General features: G+C 31.3%; 1 protein-coding gene across 2 annotated transcripts in view; it reads right to left on the bottom strand.

Moving 5' to 3' along the window:
* LOC114329102 (cytochrome P450 9e2) overlaps positions 1 to 13,950 on the bottom strand; it is a 64,668-nt gene extending 50,718 nt beyond the window's left edge. For both annotated transcript variants that reach the window (XM_050641983.1, XM_050641984.1), the window contains exon 1: positions 13,916 to 13,950. In XM_050641983.1, the coding sequence (XP_050497940.1) occupies positions 13,916 to 13,935 (20 nt within the window). In that variant the 5' untranslated portion in view covers positions 13,936 to 13,950. The remainder of the gene's footprint in view (positions 1 to 13,915) is intronic.
* Between the last annotated feature and the right edge of the window lie 5,694 nt (positions 13,951 to 19,644).

The raw sequence follows: 19,644 nt of genomic DNA on the forward strand, positions 1-19,644 counted from the left end.
TGCTAGCTCATAGCCAATTCTCTATTCGGTAATATAAACACTAACATAATTGACGAAGTAGTTTTCAATCCTAATAGTAAATTATTAATATTGAAAATATTAAAAATATTACTAAAAGATTTTTAAATTGAAAACTTATTGGTACAGTTTCCCGGTGACACCTCCAAGTCTTCTACAATTTGCAAGTCAAATGGATGCTGCAGTGAAGACGAGAGGGAAGGAATTCTACACTATGCAATTCACATCCCCCGTCTGCAGCTGGTAAAGTTCCAACGGAAAAATGCGCCTAGTTACTCTACGGAGTAATACGACTATAAAATAAAAAATAAAAATGTATACCATTTTTCTTCAGTTGCAATGCGAAGGCAAAACAATCTTACTTTTCAATTAGAATACAGAGTGCAGTCCAGTCGCTTGAATCGCGATTTTCGGCTCTTATTGGAGCCTCATCGGAAAGAACGTAGGCACTGTTCTCCATATTTTAACTGATTCGCATCGATAGGTTTTCCCACCCATTGCAACCGAAGTGATGATAGTAGGTGGCTAGCGCCATCTGGCATTGAAAGACGAAGTAGTTTTCAATCCTAATAGTAAATTATTAATATTGAAAATATTAAAAATATTACTAAAAGATTTTTAAATTGAAAATTTATTGGTACACTTTCCTGGTGACACCTCCAAGACTTCTACAATTTGCAAGTCAAATGGATGCTGCAGTGAAGACGAGAGGGAAGGAATTCTCGTCTTCACTGCAGCAACCATTTGACTTGCAAATTGTAGAAGTTTTGGAGGTGTCACCAGGAAAGTGTACCAATAAGTTTTCAATTTAAAAATCTTTTAGTAATATTTTTAATATTTTCAATATTAATAATTTACTATTAGGATTGAAAACGACTTCGTATTTCAACGCCAGATGGCGCTAGCCACCTACTATCATCACTTCGGTTGCAGTGGGTGGGAAAACCTCTCGACGCGAATCAGTTAAAACATGGAGAACAGTGCCTACGTTCTTTCCGATGAGGCTCCAATAAGAGCCGAAAATCGCGATTCAAGGGACTGGACTGCACTCCGTATTCTAATTGAAAAGTAAGATTGTTTTGCCTTCGCATTGCAACTGAATAAAAATGGTATACATTTTTATTTTACTGACATACTTATTTATACACGATTTTTAGAAAAAAAAAATTGTTTGAATTAAATTAATTGACAGAACAAGATGTACGTTTATAATTTATTTACTTCAAATTACATATTAATGCTACAGAAAAAAATGTTTATTTGAAAAATAAACATTGATTTTCGCTTAAATTATATGTTCAAATACAACTGCCAAGAGGTAGGTGGGGGGCAGATAGCAAATTTAATAGAATGTTGAAGTTTTATTATTTTTATATAAATGTACCTTAAAAATGAAGCTCGAAAGAATCAATTGAAATTTACAAACTATCAATCTGTAAAGTCACTCTTTGGACAAGTACAGTTGTTGTTTAAATAATCGGTCTCCAGGATATAGTATATTAAGTATGGAGAACGGTAAGGGTTTTATACCGATCGAAGACAATTGTTTGGAGGAGGAGCGGAGCGACGACTCCAATTATTGTCTGAGATCGGTTACCCTTAACGTTCGACATGCTTATAACGTTTTTTGCACGATTGATACCATTATAAATTATAAAATTAAACATTTTCGTCATATTGACTAGTTTCATTCATTTTATCAAGATAGATACTTTGGTTGTTAGGTAGTAACTAGGGTGCATAACAACAATGGAGAATTGTGTTTTTATTTAGTTCTCAATAATTTTAAGTACAATTTTGATTATTATAAATTAAAATATGAGCGAAAGTAGATTTTGCCAAAAAATATTGTGCAATACTAGTAATACTACTAATGTATGCGATTCTGCAGGAGTTTCTGTTAGAAGTGAAACCCCAGCCCAAACAAGTGGGATTTCATTCAATAATTTAAAAAATTGTACCATAAGTTTCACTATTAATAAATAATTCGTTAGTTTTCTTTATTCTTTCAAAAAATAAATTAAAATTAAGAGATTTTTTAACTCGACGGTAAGTGAATTACTTACCGTCGAGTTGGAGTACTTACCGTCGAGTTGGATTACTTACCGTCGAGTTGCTAGTAAATCACCTAGTAAATGTCACCTACTGACGTAAAATCTGTCACGGTAAACAGTCAAAAATTATCAATCGTGCAAAAAACAATTTGAATAACTTATAATAGTTATTTATGATACAGGGTGTCTGCGTAACTTGGAACCATATGGGAAACTTTTTTAATATCAATTTTACGAAAAAAGTCATTCTTTATAAAGTGCTCTGCATAGTCTAAAACCTAAGATGCAACCACCAGATATCAAATTTTGTCAACAGTATACGAGGTATGTCAAAAAATATGAATTTCGCCCCAGAGTAAACTACCTTTATATTTCAAAATATCAAACAATTTTATTCTGAAAAGATATTTGTAATTAAAAACCATATTCAAATATGCAATAACAGCCTTCTACTTGAAAAAAAAAATTTCTGAAATTTTCCTAAAATACCGATTCCGAACATCATTTTTATTTATTTGGCATGTAATAACTCTTTTATTAATAATTTTAGGAAAAAAGTTATTCTTCATAAAAATCTGGGCATGGTCTTAACCTCAAGATGCAACCATCAGTTATCCAAGTTTGTTAATTTAATACGAGGTTTGTCAAATAATATGAATTTAGAAATAATTCTTTCTAAATTCTTTCTAAATTCATATTATTTGACACACCTCGTATAAAATTAACAAACTTGGATAACTGATGGTTGCATCTTGAGGTTTAGATCATGCACAGATTTTTATGAATAAGTATTTTTCCTAAAATTATTAATAAAAAAAATGATGTTCGGAATCGGTAATTTAGGAAAATTTCAGAATTTTTTTTTTTCAAGTAGAAGGCTGTTATTGCATATTTAAATATGGTTTTTAATTACAAATAACTTTTCCTAATAAAATTTTTTGATATTTTGAAATATAAAGGTAGTTTGCTCTTGAGCGAAATTCATATTTTTTGACATACCTCGTATACTGTTGACAAAATTTGATATCTGATGATTGCATCTTAGGTTTTAGACTATGCAGAGCACTTTATAACGAATGACTTTTTTTCGTAAAATTGATATTAAAAAAGTTTCCCATATGGTTCCAAGTTACGCAGACACCCTGTATAAGTGTTAAAAGTACACGTTTAAGGCACGAATGTGAAAGTTTGCAGAATGAGCGAAGCGAATTCTGCAATTCACATGAGTGCCTTAAAAATGTACTTTTTAACACGTATATCATACAATATTTTTTCTATAAACGTCTTATATATCAACAATTATAATTTATTCATTCTCAAATAAAGGACAATATCTACAAAAACTTTTACTTGAACTTGACTGGCATTCCATTTTTATATTTTTCTTGACATTACATCAAAACTGCCTATACTGTCAATACGTAAATCATAACAACTATAGAATAACATCTTACCTTTATTGTTGTATATTCTAACAAAGTTTAACAGTTTTTTTCTACAAACGTGTAAAAATGCAATAATACAGTTTAAATTAAATTTTAAAAAACCTTTTAAATCACCTTTTTCAAATTGCGCAAGTTGTACTATTAATATTAATGTTAATAACTGAAATATAAATATTTTGACGTTTCACAATTTGACAATTTGCCTTAAAAATGTTATGCTTTAAAGTAGCATTTTTAACGCTCCTATGGAGTGCTAAAAATTGCATTTTTAACACGGTTGTAGAAAAACTATATTTAGTCGATCATTGGAATTTAGACCGCTTTAATAACTCATTAATTACCATAATTTTAAGCAGTTATATTACATGTTAAGCAAGAAGCAACTTTTTAAATTACTGCAAATTATAATTATCTTGGTCAATTAATTATGTTTTTGCACGATTGATCATTTTTGACTGTTTACCGTGACAGATTTTACGTCAGTAGGTGACATTTACTAGCAATTCGACGGTAAGTAATCCAACTCGACGGTAAGTACTCCAACTCGACGGTAACTAATTCACTTACCGTCGAGTTAAAAAATCTCCTAATTTTAATTTATTTTTTGAAAGAATAAAGAAAACTAACGAATTATTTATTAATATTGAAACTTATGGTCTTCTTCTTCTTCAGGTGCCGTCCTCGTTCCGAAGTTTGGTTATCATCAAGGCTATGCGTATTTTTGATACCGTAGATCTAAATAATTGGCAGCTGCTGCACTTGTACCAATCTTTTAAATCCTTCAACCATGAATGTTTTCTTCTGCCAATGGATCTTTTACCTATTATTTTTCCCTGAATAATTAATTGTAGTAGCTGGTACTTTTGTCCCCTTATTATATGTCCCAAGTATTGCAGTTTGCGCTTTTTAATAGTAAGCGCAAGTTCTTTTTCTTTCTGCATCCTTCGCAACACTTCCATGTTTGTCACTCTCTCTGTCCACGATATTCTCAGTATCCTGCGGTACATCCACATCCGAATGCTTCTATTTTCCTTGTATCGATCTTTTTCAGTGTCCTTATGGTACAATTTGTTTAATTATTTAATGAAATCCCACTTGTTTGGGCTGTGGTTTCATTTCTAACAGAAACTCCTGCAGAATCGCATACATTAGTAGTATTATCACTTTCGCTCATATTTTAATTTATAATAATTAAAATTGTACTTAAAATTATTGACAACTAAATAAAAACTCAATTATCCATTGTTGTTATGCACCCTAGTTACTACCTAACAACCAAAGTATCTATCTTGATAAAATGAATGAAACTAGTCAATATGACGAAAATGTTTAATTTTATATTTTATAATGGTATCAATCGTGCAAAAAACGTTATAAGCATGTCGAACGTTAAGGGTAACCGATCTCAGACAATAATTGGAGTCGTCGCTCCGCTCCTCCTCCAAACAATTGTCTTCGATCGGTATAAAACCCTTACCGTTCTCCATACTTAATATACTAATTTGAATTTGGAAACGCTCAAAATAATAGGTACTTTTTATGATCAACAACTTTTAGTTGAACCACTTTTCTTCAAAATGTATTTTATACAGGGTGTCTCAAAAGTAGCGGAACGGTCGAATATTTTGCAAATTGGACATCGGATCAAAAAACTGAAAAATACGTTTTCAATAATTTTCAAAAATCTATCGAATGGCATCTAACACCACCCACTGTAAGTGGGGTGGGGAGTAATACCTATAAGAAAACATTGTAACTATTTCCTGCGTAGGATCTGGCGGCCATTTTTATTTATAAACAATTTGGTGTCAAAAAACAGTATTTTTTCCTTTTTTTTTTTTCAAATTAATGAAAAACAGTAAGACCTATGGTTTTCTTAGTACAAACATCTTCGAGAGAATGGAAAAAGCTTTAAAATGGCGTATCACAAAGTTTAATATACTTATTAATTGTTAATATAATTGCGAAAAAAGGCGAGATTTCAAAAAAATTAATTTTGCAATATCTATTGTAAAAATAATTGTACAACTTTGAAATTTTTGTCAAATGAGGGTTCTTTGGTGATTAATATATGACAAAATTTCAAAGCGATTCATTCAATTGTTTTAATTTTATTCAAATTGTTTATCCCAGGGATCTGTTTTTTGCAATAACATAAGTCAGAAAAAAATGATGTTAGAACCATTCTACAGGTGTCAAATGAAAGAGCATGAGCTAAATTTTCAAATTAGTTTAAAAAAGTGAATAAAAAATGCATTTATTAGTAATAAATAATTATGTAAACGTCTGGTAAATTTTTCGTTATAAACTTTTTGAATTATTTTTTTTTCAAAAAAATCTATTTTTTACCCTGTTTTAGCTGCACAACTACAAAGTAATGGTGTTTATATGATAATTGATAAAAAATTGTAATAAATATATACAGGGTGTTTAGTAAAGAATGGGCCATAGCTTAACCTTAGATTCCTGAGGTTAAAATAGGTCGATTTAAGCTAACTTACCTTTGTACAAAAGTTGATAATAACCGAAATACAGGGTATCAAAGTTAAAGTTTTATTTTATTTATTTTTGAATACTTTCTGACAGGCATAGGACGACAACACGAAATTTGGTAAGTGGTGCTGGTACTGTACACCCTACTAAATTATATTAAACAAACGTTTCTGGCTACTACCAGAGGCGTACGACGGGGGAACGTGAATGGTTGACCCTTCCCAAATTCTACGTCACTGGCGGAATTTCTATTTTAGTGCAATTTTTTGATTTTCCAATACTTTCTATGAAAATAACATACTCTTTATTCGTAACGATAAAACCATTAGTTTTCGAGATATTTGAAGCTAACAACGAAGGAGCATAATACATTAATCAAAATAAGTGTGCCTTTTCATTTTTTACTCCAAATATCTCGAAAACTGATGACTTTATCGTTACGAATGAAGAGTATATTATTTGTATAGAAAGTATTGGAGAATCTAAAAATTATGCCGAAATAGCAGTTTTCTCAGTGACGTAGAATTTGGGAAGGGTCAACCATTCACTTTCCCCTTTCGTACGCCTCTGATATTAACCAGAAACGATTATTTGAACTACTAAGTTATAACATAACTTAGTAGGGTGTACAGTACCTAAACTTTCTGCCAAGTATCATAAGGATATGTCAAACAGTTTGGTAGTACTGGGCACACATATTTCTTAAAGTTTTAAATAAAGAATAAATCATTTAAAAAAAAAGAATACTTTAAAATAATTTGACATATTATCTGTTTCATACTTGTCAGAAAGTGTAAGCACTGTACACCCTACTAAATTATGTTAAATAATCGTTTCAGGCTACTACCAGAGGCGTACGACAGGGGAAAGTGCATGATTGACATTTTCTGAATTCTACGCCACTGATGAAACTGCTATTTTCGCATAATTTTTAGGTTCTTCAATACCTTCCATGCAAATAATATACTCTTCATTTGTAAAGATAAAGTCATTAATCTTCTAGATATTTGAAGTTAAAAATGAAAAGGCACACTCATTTGATTAATGTATTATGCTCCTTCGTTTTTAGCTACAAATATCTCGAAAACTAATGGCTTTATTGTTACGAATGAAGAGTATGTTATTTACATAGAAAGTATTGGCGAATCAAAAAATTGCACTAAAATAGCAATTCCACAAGTGGCGTAGAATTTGGGAAGGGTCAACCATTCACGTTCCCTCGTCGTTCGCCTCTGGTAGTAGCCAGAAATGTTTGTTTAACATAATTTAGTAGGGTGTACAGTACCAGCTCCACTTACCAAATTTTGTATTGTTGTCCCATGCCTGTCAGGAAATTTTCAAAAATAAACAAAATAAAATTTTAACTTTGACAAAAAATAAAACTTTAACTAAGGTTAAGCTATGGCCCATCCTTTACCAAACACCCTGTATAATTTATTATATAAAAAAATAAAAAGTTTATAGGGAAAAATTTACCATACTTTTACATAATTATTTATTACTAATAAATGCATTTTTTATTCACTTTTTTTAAATCAATTTGAAAATTTAGCTCATGCTCTTTCATTTGACACCTGTAGAATGGTTCTAACATTATTTTTTTCTGACTTATGTTATTGCAAAAAAAAGCTGTCAGTGGTAAACAATTTGAATAAAATTTAAACAATTGGATGAAACGCTTTGAAATTTTTGTCACATATTAAGCACCCAAGAACCCCCATTTGACAAAAATTTTAAAGCTGTAGACTTATTTTTACAATAGTTATTGCGAAATAATTTTTTTTTAATTTCGACTTTTTTTCGTAATTATATTATATATAAATGAGTAAGTAGGATTAAATTTTGTGATACGCCATTTTAAAGCTTTTTCCATTCTCTCGACGACGTTTGTACTAAGAAAACCCTAAGTCTTACTATTCTTCATTAATTGTAAAAAAAGGAAAAAATGCCGTTTTTTGGCAATAAATTGCTTATAAATAAAAATGGCCGCCAGATCCTACGCAGGAAATAGTTACAATTTGTTCTTATGGGCATTACCTGTCGAAAAAACGCTTCAGTACCCTGGCTGTTCAAGTGTCATGTAAAAAAACTTATTAGTACCCTGGACTATAAATGTTATTTTAAGTTACAAATTGGGTGTGTAGTGTGTAGCGTGATCGATCCTACCATGCTATTTTAGGACATCCCTGTCACTTACCTGATTTATGCAATCTCTTAAGATTTATTAGAAAATTCTTGTCCTATTCGTCAATAACAATATTGAAAAAAGTAATTCCAATCAAATCGCGTTCAGTGTTTTATCAAACGAATCATCAGTTGCACAATACTAAATGCTTCTCACTCGCATGAGAAAAAAGAAAAAACTGTTATTTACCGAACCCACGGCTAAAATTTTACGTTCTGTAGGTGATGTGTTTAATATCAATATAACCCAGTTCATGGAAGGCCGGCGAATAATCATGGTGGTCAGGATGTTCAATAATTTAAAACATCAGATCAGCAGCGGCGCTTCAGCTTGAAATTCGGAATTGTTATGTCCAATAAAACATAATATTTATGTTAATAATCCTAGTAGAAGTATTACAATATAGGGGAGTGCAATTTGAACGTAAACATGCATTGTTTCGGAATAATTCAAACAAGCTTATATTTTTCTAAAACTTTTTTTGTTAGTTTATATACATGTAAAACTTTCTACTCGCAGATTTGGCCGCTAATTGTTTATTAATTGTTTAAACAAAAACAATTGTTTTGCATAAATAATTTTAAGAATATCGTTGAATTTATCATTTTACTTTGATCAAATATATTTCTATTTTGTTTTTGATTATGTTGAATCCGAATATGGCATTACAATTTATAAATTCTTATAGAGAAGCTCTTATACAGTCGGAAAAATGAAAAAATACCCATGAACGAACATATAAAACACGCTATATTTTCCTGTCACCGTGTCACAATAGTTATTTTCCTAACTAGTGCGGAAAGTGATACTTTCACGCACGAGACTGCCGTTCGACGCGATAGCGGAGTTCGGGCAAGCAGTCGAGTGCGGGGAAGACACTTTCCGCATGAGTTAGGAACAATATTTTTTCTAGGGCCCTACTTTTGGAAAAAAAGCCACAAAAAATAGAGTTATATCAATGTTTATTTAGAAGTGAAAATACACAAATCAATTCTTTGACAAGGTTAAACCAAACTTTCAATATAATGGGTCACCATGACGACGATATTGGTTTCCATGACGACGATATGGTTTCCATGACGACGATTCAAAACCATTGTAATTGTCTACTGATCTGACTTTTAAATATTATGTCAAAATAATTTTATTTCATCGAATTATCAGTAGTAATTGCACAAGAGCTCTAAAATTATTGAATTTTTCCCGAGTGTCACTTTGGCAGTTTTAATTTCACGAGCCGAAGGCGAGTGAAATTTTGTCAAAGTGTCACGAGGGCAAAAATTCTATATTAATTTTAGAGTTCGAGTGCATTTTATTGTAATTTATATATGTAAGTACCAATTAGTGAAATTAAACACACAGTTGTTATACATGTATTTGACGGTTGAAAGTCATCACTTTTATAATTTTTAAAACATTTGTCATTAATGTCACTGAATGTATTTTTTCGTAGCAACGAAGGGCATCTGACGTAATATGCTTAACGACGGGAGATTATCAAAAATTATCACCTTAATTTGCATGTATGTAGCTTTCTATTGGTCAGAATCTCCTATGAATGAAATAATCAGTAGTAATTGCACAAGAGCTCTGAAATTCTATATTAATTTCAGAGGTCGAGTGCAATTTGTTGCGATTATTTCATGAATAAAACTGTTCAAAACCAAAGTTTTATTGTAATTTATTTATGTAAGTACCATTAAACACACAGTTTTTATAAATATTTGACGATTGAAAGTCATCACTTTTATAATTTTTAAAACATTAATTGTCATTAATGTCACTGAATGTATTTTTTCGTAGCAACGAAGGGCATCTGACGTAATATACTTAACGACGGGAGATTATCAATAATTATCGATTTAATCCAGATTTCTGTAGCTTTCTATTGGTCAGAATCTCCTATGAATTAAATAATCGCGCTAATTTCATTAAAACATGAACACAATAAGATAAATTTGAAATGAATTAGTAAATAACATCTAAATATTAGTTTATTGCATGTATTATAATATATTATATTGCCATATTATAAGGTATTTTACTTTCCCGCACGCCGTGCGGGTAAATTTACTTTCACGCACGCCGTGCGGGAAAGTGCAACTTTCGGAAACGAAATGCGTTCGTGAAAGTGGCTCTTTTAGCACGGCCGTAGAAAAAGAAAATTGCCCAGCGCAAGTACATGTAATAATAATTATTACATGTACTTGCGCTGGCCAATTTTTTGTGTGACACGGTGACAGAAAAATACAGCGTGTTTTATAATAATGTGTTCGTTCATGGGTATTCTTTCATTATTCCTACTGTACAGTATGTCTGCGTAGCTCGGAACCACATGCAAAACTTTTTTATTATCAATTTTACGAAAAAAAGTTATTCTTCATAAAATGCTCTGGATAGTCAAAAATTTAAAACTCAACCGGCATATATCAAATTTTATCAATTTTATTCGAGTTATGTCAAAAATATAAATTTCTTTAAAGAGTAAAGTATCTTCATATTCCAGAATATCGAAAAATGCTATTATGAAAAGTTGTGTTTGAAATTAAAACTATGTTTTAATACACAATTACATCATTCTAATCGAAAAAATTTTTTTTCAATTTTTTCTCAAATTACGGATACCCATCATCATTTTATTACAACTATGATAACTATTTTATTATTAATTTTACGAAAAAAGTTATTCTTCATAAAATGCTCTACCTGGTCTAAAATCTAAGATACAACTACCAGATATCAAACTTTTGCAATTTTATACGAGGTATGTAAAAAATATTAATTAGCGCCTTTAATATTCACAATATTAGGATATTAGGACATAAGAATATAAGGATATAAGGATATAATTGAACACTGAAACATATTTTTTAATTCCAAACAACTTTTCTTCATAACAATTTTCGATATTGTGAAATATAAAGTTCTTTACTCTTGAGTGAAATGCATATTTTTTGACATACCTCGTATAAAATTAATAAAATTTGATTGATTGTTGCATTTTAGATTATATACGATGCAGAGTATTTTATAAAGAATAACTTTTTTTTCGTAAAACTGATAATAAAAAAGTTTTCAATAGGTTTCAAGTTACGCAGACATACTGTATAAGAGCTAAAAAAATTTTTTGTTTAACATTTATTATTGTTAAAGCTTTTTATTAAATGTATTTTAGGTAAATTTTATAGAAAAAAGTTTTGATCACTTTGTATAAACATTTTGTTAACTGGTAATTTTCGGTTTTTGTATTACATTTTTGTTATCTTTCTTAATTTTCTCAAAAAGAAATAGTTTATTTCATCTCCAAAGTAAAATAATTCAGTGCATTTTAAACATTCCATCCTAAGCTTGAAAAAAGTAGCTATAAAACTGTAATAAATATGTTCATACTTGAGTAATACCGTCTTAAAGTGGTGGTAATTCTGTAAAACTACGAAGTTTCCAAAAATTAAAGTTTTTGAGACGTCGTCGTATCATTTGAATTAAATTTTTTAGATTTTTTTTGTGAGAAACATCGTTTAGTAAGATGTATGAAAGGTAAGCTGTGCAAAATTAAGAGTTTTATAAGAAAGATTGTATTAGTTACACATTTTTAAATCATTTTTAAACCAAATTCATGTAAGTCTCATTTTCCGCCCACACTATACTTATGCCCATATATTTCATTTCTTTTTATTATAACCATAAGATAGCTAAATTATACTTCTTTCATGATCAGTATATAAAATTTCATTTGATCCATTAGTTAAAGAATTACATTAAAATATCTCAACCGTGCACTTCGCAGTACGCTAGTTTACAGTGCGCCAATGTTTGTGAGAAGGGTGACTTTAAAGTTATAAATAAAAAATTATAGAAGCTACAGATTTAATTTTAGAAAAATCTTTACATAAGGTTTCTTTTGTAAAATTTTCTGAATTTTTTAACGGTCAAGTCAGTTTTTTTCTACAATTTATATTCTCGGAGTTATTTAAAGAAACATCTAATTTCGCCGTTAATTTGTTTAAGAGGAAACAGTAGCGATCAACAGGTAGCGAAAACGCGTTCCAAGATTGCGGCTGTAATTTTGAATATTTTTTCGAGATATTTGGCACACGTATTCGTAATATAATAAAGAATGGCGGTACAGAGCCCAATTTAAAAAATATATTAATATGTGCAAATTACTCTGTAATTAAATACAATATTAAAAAACGAGCCTGTACCGCCATTAAGAAGAACAAAAAAATACACTTTCTTCAAATAAACTTTTTTAACCGATGCCTAGATTTTGTGTCATTTTGGAACTACTAAAATTTTTTATTTCATTAGTAGTTCCAAAATGACACAAAATCTAGGCATCGGATAAAAAAGTTTATTTAAAGAAAGTGTATTTTTTTGTTCTTCTTAATGGCGGTACAGGCTCGTTTTTTAATATTGTATTTAATTACAGAGTAATTTCCACATATTAATATATTTTTTAAATTGGGCTCTGTACCGCCATTCTTTATTATATTACGAATACGTGTGCCAAATATCTCGAAATAATATTCAAAATTACAGCCGCAATCTTGGAACGCGTTTTGGCTACCTGTTGATCGCTACTGTATCACCTTAATAAAAAATGAAGCACCCACTTCTCGAGTAGAACTTTTTGATATGTTGTTTATTGAACATTTCTTAATGAAATTACAAAAAGTTCTATCTTGTTTGATTTTTTCCGAAGTGAAAATCTATATGCACTTTTTACGTTTAAATTTTGTGCAAAAGCACAAATATAATTTGTCATAAATATAAATTAAATGTTTACTGTACTGGCCTATCATATTTTGTGTTATTGGTCGTAAAGGTATAATTGTATCAGTATTGGCAAATACATTTCTGGTGGTATTAAATAGTAATTAGTAACTAATTATTTATGTGTATTTGGTATGTGGGGGTGACACACTCCCCTAATAGGGAACTTCTAGATTTTTTATGACATAATAATGTTCAGTTTTGTTTAAAAATAAGATTTCCAACATTTCGTCAATAACTTAAAGTACAAATTAAAAATCTTCTTTGCATTTAAACCATTTCAAACGACCCAAAAGCCGTGTGAACTCTTGTGACGTCAGATCATTATATTTTATAATGACTAATGACATTTATCGTATGTCATTGTAATAATAATTATATACCTACCATTTTGTTGAGATTGAAGTTTGATACAGTTTTTAAAGGAAATGAAAGAACTATCAATATATTTATAAAACTGAGTGTCAGAATGAATGCCAAACCTAATGAAATAATGGGGAGGACTTCAAATACTATAATGATATGACGTCATGAACAATGAGGGCGCGTTTTGGGCTGCCTGCTATAATTTGAATTTTCTCTCGATTTTAATTGTCTGTAGGGGCCAAATGAAAGACAAAGAAAACTTTTTTTCCTTGATATTTGCTTCAAATTATGTTCTGTTGTGATTTATTATAGCATTTATTTCGAATTTAAAATTTTATGTAAGTTTTGTTTTTTCTGATAAAATAATATTATAATCTTTTTAAACGCTTTTCTTTAGTTCAGTCGTTTGTGTCAAATCTTTAGACGTTAATTTGACTGCCTTTTGTTCAGTGTTAATGAATGAAAATTTGCAGATATATGCATTCGCGGGAACAATACACGAATAGTCGTAACAATCCATACTTTTTAACAATTGTGCCAAATTTCTAAAGTTCCTGGTTACCTTAGTAATACCGTACCTGTACTCTCTCCCCCACATTTAACTGTCTTGCACCATTGGGTTGATTTTCTGATCTGGTAAGTTTTGGTGGACGTATTGCGTCGATTTTGATTCTTAAACATCTGTTCAGTTACAGGTTATAGTTCAGCTGGTGATTTTCCACAGGAAAGTGGTGTCGCTCTATATTTTAAAAGAATTTCTTGTACTTTCTTACTCATGGGTATACGATCAGTAGACATAGCTTTTAATCCCATTTTTAGGGTTTGAACATTTCGTTCAGCTAAGCTATTTTGTAGCAGGATGACCAGGAGCAATAAACTTTTGAAAAATACCATGTATTTTTGAAATTTTTTTAAATTGGTCACTTACAAAAATGGTTGCGTTGTCTGATACCATAACTTGAGGATATCCGTGAGCAGAAAATATCGCTAACAGAAGATCAGAAGATGGTTTTTTCTGATGTTTTCGCATTCCTAAGAACTTTAATTTCAGCCCACCGTGATTTAGCGTCCACAACAAAAAAAAATAACCTTGGAATGGACCCGCATAATCAATATGGATACGGTCACAATTTTCTGTTGGAGTATCCCAGTGGTGTAGTGGAGCTTTTGAAGGTGATTTTCGAATTTCAGAGCAAGGTTGACATGACTTGACCATAATTTCAATGTCTTTGTCTATGTTTTTCCAATAGTAAGACTTTCTTGCAAGTTATTTCATCTTTGTAATGCCTATGTGAGTTCTGTGGAGTTCTAATAGGACCAGTCGTTGGAGTTGAGTTGGAATAACAATTCTCTGCAAAATAAAAACATGCATTGGGGTCAAAATTTACCCCACTTGGTCATCCGAAGGTTAATAAATATGATTTAAAGTAAATAGATCCATAAAAATGGTCGTAAGTATCAGCGCTACACTTACTTATTTCCACTTCTTTTACGCTGGCAAAACCAGGATCACCTTCATTGTCTCCTTATTCTCCTTCTTCTATTTTAGCTCCTTTTCTTGTTTGCATTAAGAGGTGGATCATGTCAGGTCTCACGATACCATTTGCTTGTCTTTGTTTAATACTGTCATTCACCAAGTTGTAGAAAAAAGCGCTCTCTTCCTCATCAGTAAATTTGATGTTGAATAACTAAAAATATAAATAAACAATAATTATTAGTTATTTTCCTAACAAGTACAGAAAGTCATACTTTTCCGCACGCGACTGCAGTTTGCCGAGCGACGCGAAGCGGGAGTTCGGCAAGCAGTCGAGTGCGGAAAAGAGACTTTTTGCAAGAGTTAGAAACAATATTTTTTCTACGAGTCTTTAAAAAATGAACAAATATTAATCAATTAATTTAATTAATATGAAAATACATACACAAATTAATTCTTTGACAAGGTTGTCAAAATCAAACTTTCAGTAGTAATTGCACAAGAGCTCTGAAATTATTGAATTTTTCTCGAGTGACACTTTGACAGTTTTAATTTCACGAGCCGAAGGCGAGTGAAATTATGTCAAAGTGTCACGAGAGCAAAAATTCTATATTAATTTCAGAGGTCGAGTGCAATTTGTTGCCATTATTTCATGAATAAAACTGTTCAAAACCAAAATTTTATTGTAATTTATTTATGTAAGTACCATTAAACACACAGTTTTTATAAATATTTGACGATTGAAAGTCATCACTTTTATAATTTTTAAAACATTAATTGTCATTAATGTCACTGAATGTATTTTTTCATAGCAACGAAGGGCATCTGACGTAATATACTTAACGACGGGAGATTATCAAAAATTATCGATTTAATTCAGATTTCTGTAGCTTTCTATTGGTCAGAATCTCCTATGAATGAAATAATCAGCATAATTGGTTAGCATGACGACGATCTTAGTTTCCACGACAACGATTCACAACCACTGTTATTGTCTACTGATTTGACTTTCGAATATTATGTTAAAATAATTTTATTTCATCGAATTGTCGCGTTAATTTCATTAAAACATGAACATAATAAGATACATTTGAAATAAATTAGTAAATAATATCTAAATATTAGTTTATTGCATGTATTATAATTATTTTAAGGCCATATTAAAATATCTAAATTCAGTGCGGAAAAGTAGTGCGAAAAAATAATCCAGAAAAGTAAAACTTTATAAACTAAAACGCTTTCGCGAAAGTAGACATTTTTGCACGCTCGTAGAAAAAATATATATAAATATTTTAAATATTATAAATATTAAATGTATAAACATTCTCAATTTCTTTGCAACATGAAAATGCAGCAGCTGCAAAATACTCTAGTTAAATCGGAGAGTGCAGGCAGAGCCTATACCGGTTTCGGAGGTTTTTTCCTCCTCATCAGTAGTCCCATATCCTCTTCTCTCCGATTTCCCCAGGTATCATACTTTGGGCATTTCCGATTTACAAAGAACGAAATGCCGCGGGTTTCCGAATTGCAAAGAACTAGAGCCATCTACCGAAAAACAAAATAAGTTATCAATCGAAGTAGCACAGAAAACGACAATAAATATCGTTCCCATACCACCAGATTGACAACAGGTGGAATCCTTTCTTTGGTTACAACCTCCCGAGATTTTCAAAAATTATAAATCATACAGGATGCCGAGGAAATGAAGATGAGAGAATTTTAAATAATTCACAACCCATCTGCTCAGCGTGGTAAAAGTTCCAATAAGTAAGATTCCATAGTACTCAACAAAAGAGTAAATGAATTAAAATGTATAAACATTTTCAATTTCTTTGCAATACGAAAATGCAGCAGCTGCATAATACTCTGGTTAAATCGGAGAGTACAGGAAGAGACCTGTTGTCAATCTGGTGGTAAGGGAACGATATTTTTATTGTCGTTTTCTGTGCTACTTCGATTAATAACTTATAACTTATTTTAAACAATAATTGTTTAAAAAATAATACTCAAGTTTGTTGTCCTCTTTTTTTAGTACAATTACTGTAAATTCACTTGTAAGAAGAATAAAAAATGATCAATGGTAACGTTTTTCAAAAGAAATGGCACAAAAATTTTATGGACTGCAAAAGGAAATATGGCGCATTATAAGGGGTCAAAGAATGGAGGTAAAGGAACTAATATGTAGAACTAAAACACATAGAAAAGGATACTTGGATTGACTATCTAAAAAATTTCTATGCAGAGGAAGAACAAATAGCGCTAGAACCGGAAGCACCAAAAATTACAGAAAATAAAAGGAGTTAAAGTACACATGGAATTCGAAAAATACTTGAAAAGCTGAAGAACGGAAAAGCTGCAGGTAGAGATGGAATGCCAAACGAATTAAGTACTGAAATATAGTGAAGCAGCAACGACAAAACAATTATTAATAATTTTATACAACATTAATTAACAAAATTATAAAACACAATAAAATGCCGGGATAATGAAGAACGAGCGAATTAATTCTACTATTCAAAAATAATGAAAAAACAGCCAGAAAACTACAGAGCTACCAACTTGTTGAATACTACCCTAAAAATTACAACTAAAATTTTAAAAGAACTATTGAATAATAATTATTCACATCACTATTTTTCGACATTTTTAAGCATAAAATAAAATAGAATAAAACTTGTTAAGTACACTTATAGCGTGCTCACTGCAGTTCACAGGTTTTACATGCAAAAAACATAATATTAGACAGTTTAACAGATTTTCACGATGTGAGGTCACATCTATGAGTCAAATACATAATTTTTTAAAATTGAAATCTGTAATATGGTTACTTAACAACTTTTTCATGCAAAAACATTTAAATCTTAGACAATGTTACTTAACATGTTTTACGACCGTACCTTTCAATTAGAGGATAGGTATAGGATATGAGCAACAGGGTTTTTGTACTGGAAGATCGTGTAGGTACAGATGCAATATTCGTCATAACGATGGTGAAAGTTCCCAACCTCCTATGTCAAGTTTTGGCTATTTTATTTTGTTACCCTAAATTAAAGAAAATATGTATTTTTCCTGTTTACAAGCTTCTATGTCATTATTTCATTAATTAGCTTATAGATGGCCATATATGAAACAACGATATAGGAGCTTGTAAACAGTAAAAATACATATTTCTCTTTAATTTTAGGGTAACAAAACAAAATATCCAAAAATTGACATAGGAGGTTGGGAACTTTCACCATCGATAAGCAAATTACTGAGAAATCACTGAAGTAAAATAGTAGGCCAGGATTTCTAAGTCTGATTGATTTGATGAAATCATTTGAAGAAATCATATTTCTGTATGATAGAGAAGTTTCCCTAGATATAATAAAATCTATTGAAAACATCTACCAAAACAACAAAATGGAAATCAGAATAAATAAGCAACTTACAGAACCTATGCACAGGCAGCGGGATAAGACAGGTGGACTCATTGAGCCATATTAGGCTCTTCAATGTATTCGTCATCATCACGTAGCTCTACACGTAGCGCTACAACCCTGGGTGGGTCCTGGCTGACTATACAACTTTCTTCCAATTTGTTAGGTCTTCCATCAATCTAGGGTCAAATGGAATGTTCATTTTTCAGAGATCTGCTTGGATGTTATCTCTCCATCGCATTCTGGGACGTCCGAGTGGTCTTTTGCATGTAGGAATCTCCTCCCATACCAGTATTACAAGTCTCTCGCTATGAAGTCTGTGCACGTGGTCTGCCCATCTTAGTCGCTGTGATTTAATTTCTTGGACAATATCGGTGTCATTGTAGAGTGCTTTTAATTCGAAGTCCCATATTGATCCTATATTGGTTCGTGTTAATATCGTGGTGAGGTCCGAAAAGTTTTCGTTTAAAATGTCTGAGCTTTTCTTCGTTTGATTTGGTCATGGGCCACGTTTCGCAACCATAAATGTTAGTACAGGTCTAGCGATGGATTTATAGATTTTGATCTTGGAACTTCTTGTAAGATTTTTTGATTTTATAAGCTTATCCAGTGCGAATAGACAGCGATTTGCTGATTGGATTCTGTCTTTTATTTCTTCAGTAACATCGTTGTCAGCTGTGATTACAGCCCCCAGATACTTAAAACGTTGTACTCTCTCGAAATTGAAGGTGTTGACCGTCACATTTTGTCCTATCCTGTCTCTTTGTGTCGTTCTATTTATACACATATATTTCGTCTTCTATCCATTAATCCTCAGCCCTACTTCGCTTGTTGCTCCTTCCACCTTGTTGAAAATGGCTTTTGTGGATAGGATGGAGTCTCCAACGAGATCAATGTCATCTGCGTATGCTAGTAATAACTTGGGACCTTGAACCGACAGCAGTTCTGTTTTTATTTCGGCCGACCTCATGGCTTTCTCTAATACAAGGTTAAAAAGTAGTGAAGATAACACATCACCCTGTTTGAGTCCACTGTTAATTTCGAAGTTGTCAGACAGTTAATTATTTACACGTACTTTTGATATTACACCCTCCATACAGACTTTAGTCATCCGAATGTGTTTCTTTGGTATTGAGAACTCCGCCACGGCATTTCATACTTGTCTTCTTTCTACGCTGTTATATGCCTGTCGAAAGTCTATGAAGAGATTGTGTATGGGTCTGTTATACTTCCATCTCTTTTCTAGAAGCTGTCTCAGCGTGACTTTATTCATGGATGAAATCATCAAAAGCGTCAACAAAGGAAGAGGATACAGAATGGGAAAAAGAAGTAAAAGTACTGTATTACGCTGAAGCGCAATACTGATATCCCAAGATGAGGAGAGTCTGCAAAGATTAGTCCACAGTTTTAATAT

The sequence above is a fragment of the Diabrotica virgifera genome, chromosome 1, assembly GCF_917563875.1.
Source record: "Diabrotica virgifera virgifera chromosome 1, PGI_DIABVI_V3a".
NCBI lineage: Eukaryota > Metazoa > Arthropoda > Insecta > Coleoptera > Chrysomelidae > Diabrotica > Diabrotica virgifera.